Raw genomic sequence first — 6865 nt, 5'->3', positions numbered from 1 at the left:
TTTTATTATATCAGTAATGGACAATCTATTTAATTCTGGCTGGATTTCAAGAGACTTCACAGTTAGAGTAATAGTTCTTATAATAATTTATAAAATGACGAAGTAGAGAGAAATTTACTAATCCCTAAGAGTAAATTTTGATCAATAAAAGAAACAAAAGAAATTACCAAAAAATTCAACTTGGGCTCATCAGATGGTGTAAGCAGTTCCTGCCACAAAAACATTTTCACAACACAATACTACAAAATTTACAATACTATAAAAATCTTTTTCTCCCTCATCCAGTCATTTTCCATTAATTTTTACATTATTAACATCTTTTACTTTTTAAATTCAAGAAAAATAATAATAAATTAAAAAATGATGATGATGAAGCATGATTCTTTTAGGTTTCTCATCAGAATAACCAGAATAATGTTTTCTATTTGTTGTATATAAAATTATTTGGAGTTGGTCATCAGTAATAAATCAATTCAAACCCAAACCATTCCTGATGTGTTTACATTTGTTTGTGTTCAGTAGAGTATCACATGGCAAAATAAGCAATATAATGAGTTGCTGTGGTTTATATCACCTGCACTGCATCTGTTTTAAGTTAGTTTTAACGGCTGTTGCAGTTTTAGAATCTAACAAAGAATCACAGTATATGGATTATATTAAACTGCATATCTGAACATATATGTTTTGCCACATGGGTCTTTCTAATTGATGACCTTGTGATAGTGACACCTTTTTTTGGATAACAGAAATTCCATTTGAGGAATTCAGTATCAGGTGCATCATGACATCATGTTAACCAAATCTGTTTAAACCACAACCACTAAACATCCCTAACAGACACAGAAGTGTATGTGATCAAACAAGAACAGACATACAGTAAAATTGTGCTGTAACTATACAGTGTTTGTATGAAGCGATATATATATATATATATATATATATATATATATATATATATATATATATATATATATATATATATATTCTTTTTTTTACATATTCACAGATTTTATTCATTTTCACATGCTTTTCAAAAAGGCATTAACTGCACTACTTTATTTTAAAAACTATACAAGATTAAATAGTACTGAGGTAGGAAAATACACCAAAATAATAAAACCCTGATGCTGGTCCCTAGCTCTTTACTGGTGCAGGAGGATGGAAATCAAGCATAAATTACTGAACATTTATGAAGCATCGTGCCCACTCCCTGATCCCTCTGCAGCATTATTCAGGCAGCACGGGTTGCACATCTCAATAAGTGGCACCAATTTTCCCTGTTCATAAAGCTGTCGTGTATCAGATCCTCCACCAATGCAGTGTCCATTGACAAAGACTCTTGGAACCTGAAAGAAAGAAAGAAATCAAGAAGATGTTTGAAAAGCTTTTAAACAATTTCAACACCAACGTGGCAATACAGTTGGGGTCATGTGTTTGCTGAATCTGCAAAATGTTAATAATTTAAAAGAAATAAGAGGGATCTTATATAGTATATTGCAGTTTGTTTTTTTTTACTTCATTTAATTTATTTAGACTTATAGTCCACAAGACAAAAAATAATAACTGAATTGACCCAAATGAACCAGTTCGAAAGTTTATATCCCCTGGATTCTTATCTATTCCTATGTGTTGTTACCTGGATGATCAGCAATTGTTTTTCTCTTTGCAAGAGTTCTACATGAGCTCGTCCTGAGCAGTTAAATTGCCCACAGTTATTCAGAAAGAATCCTTCAGCTCCAGCACATCTTCTGTGCATTTGATCCCTTTCCAAAAGAGGCTACATGATTTTTAGAACCATCTTTTCACCACTGAGGGACTCGTACACGACAATTACGAAAGTTGCAAAGAAAAAGGTTTACTGATGCTCGATATTTTGCATTAAGAGCCTGGTGGTTGGGGTGTAAACTTTTGAACAGGATGATCCGGGTAAATTGTTATTTTGCATTTTGGGAAACAATTTCTAAAAATGTTCTCTAAATTTTTTTTAGATAGCTTCTTAAGAGCTGAACTAAATGGAAAAATAACATCTGTAAACAAAATAAATACTACTAAAAAATTCATTTCATATATGAAACACTAAGCACAAAGGAATTAGAATGCCTTACTGTTCTTGCACCGGACATTTGCGCTAAAGCATCCTGAATCTGTTGGCCATTACGATGTTCATCCAGTTCAATGACCTTATACGTGGCTCCTATTTGATTAAATACATTTTTGGCCATCTTGCAGTAAGGACATGTCGTCTTGGAGAATATAACAACGCAGTTATGAGACACCACATCCTAAATGGAGAAAAAATACATATGTAAGTAATAAAACAGACTGTTATTCACCGCAAAGTATTTACATCTATGTATTAAAAATAAGCCATATATAAGTATTTAATATTATGTTAGTTTGTCCAATTACTTTTGAGCCTATGTAAAAATTACTCTGTAAAAGAATCAAATAATTATTTTCGTCATAGTTCTTGAATTAAAGATAAAAGTCTTCAGTTCGAAACTGTTCACATCGTGACTGATGCACTTCAAATCCCTTGTGATAATTTACAAAGGCATAGGAATGAAAATTGCTTCATGGTCCAAATACCTACAGAACCACCTGGAGGGTATAACAGCTATAAACATCCAGTCCCTCACCAGCTGTTCCTGGTGTTATTGAGTCAAAAGTTTAATTAAAAAAAAAAAAACCAACACAGCTTGATATGTTAACTTTATGTCTTGAAGTTTTTTTTACATCAAAAACTCATTTCATAAATGTTAAACAAACTAGAAAAAAAGCTTCATCATGTTGATATCTTTTTCTTTTTTTAACAAGAAGGTTTTTAAACATAGATTAGGTAGATCCATCGATCCATCCATGCATCCTTTCTCTACAATACTTATCCTACTTCGTCACAGAGAACCTGCAGGACTCTATGGCAGGACACTCAGGGCACAAGGCAGGGTACATCCTGAACAGGATGCCAGTCTACCGCAGGGCACAATCACGCTACAACACGTCTTTGGGCTGGTGGAGGAAACCCGAGACCCCAGAGGAGAACATGCAAACTCCACACACACACAAGACAGAGGTGGAAATTCATGCCCCCTGCAACCTTTATGCACAAAATAAATCCCAGGACACAATACACATTTATTTAATGAGCATTACTGAAATGCAAAATGTACAATATATATTCTGTCTGTTAGACCTCGAGACGTTTCTGTTCCTAAATCTTCCACAAGTAAATGTTTTACAGTTGATATTCAGTTCAATCCAACTGACCACTAAACTGATAACTAAATAAAAACAGGCCAGGACACCGGACGCAGCTGAGACAAACGGATGATCCCAGCCGCTATGAATGAGCCGTTATAAACGCATTATAAACTGCAGTAATTGCTGATGTAGAAAATAAAAACACCTTCAAGGAACAAAATCAATGCTTACCTGTATAAACTGAGTATAAGTCTGGTTTGTAAACCTTCCAACACTAGTGGACGTGAAATTTCCCATCCTAGACATATGACATAACATTTATTAAGATTAGTTCACAGTAACCCAAGCAAACAAGCTTTACTAATACAAATGTAGGAAATAAACCTTGCTGGACGATAGGAAAAGCATGCAGCTGGCGCAAAAAATAAAAACACCGTTAAAATAACGAGTTGCCTATGAACCCGAGCCATGTTTCGACGCTGTTTTCTAGAGGAGGCAAAACAGTCTGAGGAGGATTTTTCTAATTACAGCTCAATCTGATTATGGGAAGAGATTACCGTTAAAGGATCCTCAAATGGTGTTACAAGTCAATTCGTGAGCTTCACTGGTTTTAGGAGAGTCAAGTACTAGAATAAAAGTACGTTAACTCATTGGACTAGTTTAGGAGTGTTTTAGCTGCACTACACATTTATTGGGAGCGACTGACCGACCACTTGAATGTCATACACTATCAAAATGAAAACCTTTACAAACCATTACAAAGATAATGACCTTTCAGTTATGCTGTAAAAGTTCGCAGACTTGAACATTTTATTCGACAGGTTACAAAACAGCGGGTAGTTTACCACGTTATTCTCTCTCATACCTGTACTGCAGCGTTTATTTTACTTCCGCGTGAATTTTAACAGAGATTTTCTTTTTTAAAATAAAAGTCTCCCTTCGGTTAAAAACAATATATATTGTTTGACAATTTTTTGTTTGTTTTGGTATATATATATATATATATATATATATATATATATATATATATATATATATATATATATATATATATATATATATATATCAGGATAGAATACACAAGTATGGTTGGTAAAACAGTTAATGATATCATATGGGTTTTATAGAATTTACCACATATAATAATTATACAACACAATAACATTGTAGTTGTGTCTGGGTGGATTTTGGCATTTTATTGATTGATTGATTGATTGATTAATTGATTGATTTTGAAATAAAAGTCCCATATTATAACATTGTTTATTTACTCTATGCTTGCAACATACATGAGCCAATTTTATATATGTCTGTGGTGTGTAGATGGTATAGATGGTGTATTCCTAGTGAGTTTTTGAGGGTTCATTTATGCCTATTTATTCATTTATAATTCGTCTGGTAGTCTACCTGTTACCTGTTACAACTAATAGGGGTAGCCTACTAGATTATCAGTCTACTCTTTATTGTAGGGATGGATTATAAGAACCTGTCTTCTTTATATTTATATATATCATTTTAAATGTAATTATAAAAATATAAAATATAATTTTTAAATACACACATATATATGTATGTATCTATCTATCTATTTCCGTCAGTCCATTGTAGATACTGTCGGTGAGGCTCTACACAGCACACCCATTCCATATAAGGTTCCCATGGGATGCTTGTTTGTTCCCCAAGCACCAAGGTTAAGAGGTCTTTCAATGGGGCTACGCTTCTTATCTTACCTGACAGTCTAGGGTGGAAAAGACCTCAGACAGTTTTGGTGGCCAGAGATCTTTTGTGAAAGAAAGTCTTCTAATCAGTGCCCTAGTGTTCTCTTACACATCTTCAGTACTGCATTTATGCGCGTACCTTTTTGTTTGTATTTATTGAAATAAAGCCTTTTGGGAAAAAAACTTAAGTAAAGTAAAGTTTTCTCCTCTTTAAGACTAACATTCAGTGTTTCTCTGTAGTTGTGTCCTCTCTGCTCCACAGTGTAGTGTTTAGAACTTTAGCCTGGGTTTATTTTCTTCCTGTGACAACTTCTTTGGATTTTTTGTGAGTACTGCCCATATCAAGGACCTCAGGAAAGCCTCAGACATTGCTGCTAATATTACTGTATGATATAATGTCATCTAAATAAACAGCTTCTGTTCATGAGACATTGTTATATAGCTGGGGCTCCAAACAAACCAAAAGGAAGGGTAACAAATCGGTATAACTCAAACAAAGTACAAAAGACCAATTTTAATGGGATATTGGAATCAAGGAAATCTGCTAGTATCCCTTGGTTAAATCCAGTGTCAAATAAAAGCAACCTGCTTTTAAACCAATTGATCAGTTTACCAGTGCATGGCAATAATTTGAATAGGGAGAAACCCACAGAGGTTTTCAAGACCCCTTGCACTGCAAAAAATGGGGGGTTTGAGCCACGAGTCTCAGTTCCAAGTCCTATCATGAACATACTTACAAATCGTATTTTTAAGGGTTTGAATTAACAGTTTGCTGTTAAACACTGGTGTATATTGATTTGATTTGATTGATCCCTAATAATTCATACAGTTTACAAATGGTGCATGATAAACATGGTCAGTTAGAATCTCTTTCAGCTCTCTATTTTAGCCCAACAAGGTCTGTGGCAATTCTTTCAAAGGGGACCTTCATTAATAGAGGAATGGCAGGGCTTTTGGCGTGCTTGGCAGATTTGTGACATGTGGCACATGATCTGCGACCAGATACAAGGCAGGTGAATAATAATATACTGGCACTGACTCTATATGTCAACATCATATGAATGGTACACCCAAGAGATTTCCCTAATTAACCTCTGTTATGCAATCTATCCAATATACATGCAAGAAGTGTAGAAACGTCATGTTTTAATCATTGTAAATACGCCATGAATTGAGCCATGAATTGAGTTGTGATTTTTAAGAACAAACTCTGAATGTCTGACAGCAAATGACTGTGGTCAGAAAGAAAACTAGGGGTATGCCCGTGTTTTTTTATTTGTTAGTTTTTTTTCCTATCTAGTTTCTTAATTTCCTTCCACCCTCCAAGTCTGCCTCATCTATTTCTTATGCTTTGCAGTTATTTTCCTGTCACAGTGACATGGTTTCTTTTCCCCATAACTACCCAACCCCCCTTCTCTCACAGACACACACACTCACACATACACACACACCATTGGCACCAGCACCATTACATTTCACAAATGTACAGATCAGTGGCCAGTTGCCATGGCAATGAAACAGCCCAGTTATTTGGATGCCTGGTGCTCCTAAGTAAATTAACATGCTCTGCTTACCCAGGCTATAGGAAGCTACACAAGAGCAAATTCAAAGGGTTTTGATGTCCATAACCATGATTACTCTTGGAGAACTAATCGTCTTTATTCAAAGAATAATAGAGGGGCTACTTATAATAAAACAAACACTTTAAACAATTCATTAAGTAATATTCCCTACATGGCAAAAACAGAAGCACTATGTGAAATATTATTGAACAAGTTAAACAAAGTTTAAGATTAAAGTAAACGATTTTGTACATTATCTATCTATCTATCTATCTATCTATCTATCTATCTATCTATCTATCTATCTATCTATCTATCTATCTAAATTAATTAATTAAGTAAGTAAGTAATTAAAGAGATCATAGGAATCATAGGATCATAAGA

General features: G+C 34.2%; 1 protein-coding gene across 4 annotated transcripts; it reads right to left on the bottom strand.

Moving 5' to 3' along the window:
• Positions 1-999: 999 nt before the first annotated feature.
• glrx2 (glutaredoxin 2) lies at positions 1000-4117 on the bottom strand. Of its 4 annotated transcripts, none has more exons than XM_058400690.1 (4): positions 4067-4117; positions 3433-3499; positions 2106-2282; positions 1000-1346 (listed from the first exon to the last, which is right to left on the bottom strand). In XM_058400690.1, exons 2-4 carry the CDS (start codon positions 3496-3498, stop codon positions 1188-1190), a joined length of 402 nt encoding a protein of 133 aa, XP_058256673.1. In that variant the 5' UTR covers position 3499; positions 4067-4117; the 3' UTR covers positions 1000-1187. The 4 variants fall into 4 exon arrangements, with proteins under 4 accessions (XP_058256673.1, XP_058256671.1, XP_058256674.1 ...); XM_058400688.1 differs by having other exon boundaries at positions 3973-4095; XM_058400691.1 differs by lacking the exon at positions 4067-4117 and adding an exon at positions 3759-3821.
• Positions 4118-6865: the final 2748 nt, after the last annotated feature.

This window comes from Hemibagrus wyckioides, linkage group LG10 (assembly GCF_019097595.1).
Source record: "Hemibagrus wyckioides isolate EC202008001 linkage group LG10, SWU_Hwy_1.0, whole genome shotgun sequence".
NCBI lineage: Eukaryota > Metazoa > Chordata > Actinopteri > Siluriformes > Bagridae > Hemibagrus > Hemibagrus wyckioides.
This window is presented reverse-complemented; position numbering and strand designations above follow the sequence as displayed.

What these genes read in the sequence shown, in the direction of transcription:
- glrx2 (XM_058400688.1), bottom strand. Translation starts at nt 4,064, where the DNA reads ATGAGAGAGAATAACGTGGTAAACTACCCGCTGTTTTGTAACCTGTCG. An exon ending in TTTTACAGCATAACTGAAAG is followed by an intron (nt 3,500 to 3,972) that starts GTCATTATCTTT and finishes TCATATGTCTAG; the next exon opens with GATGGGAAATTTCACGTCCA. An exon ending in AAATGTCCGGTGCAAGAACA is followed by an intron (nt 1,347 to 2,105) that starts GTAAGGCATTCT and finishes TCTTTCTTTCAG; the next exon opens with GTTCCAAGAGTCTTTGTCAA.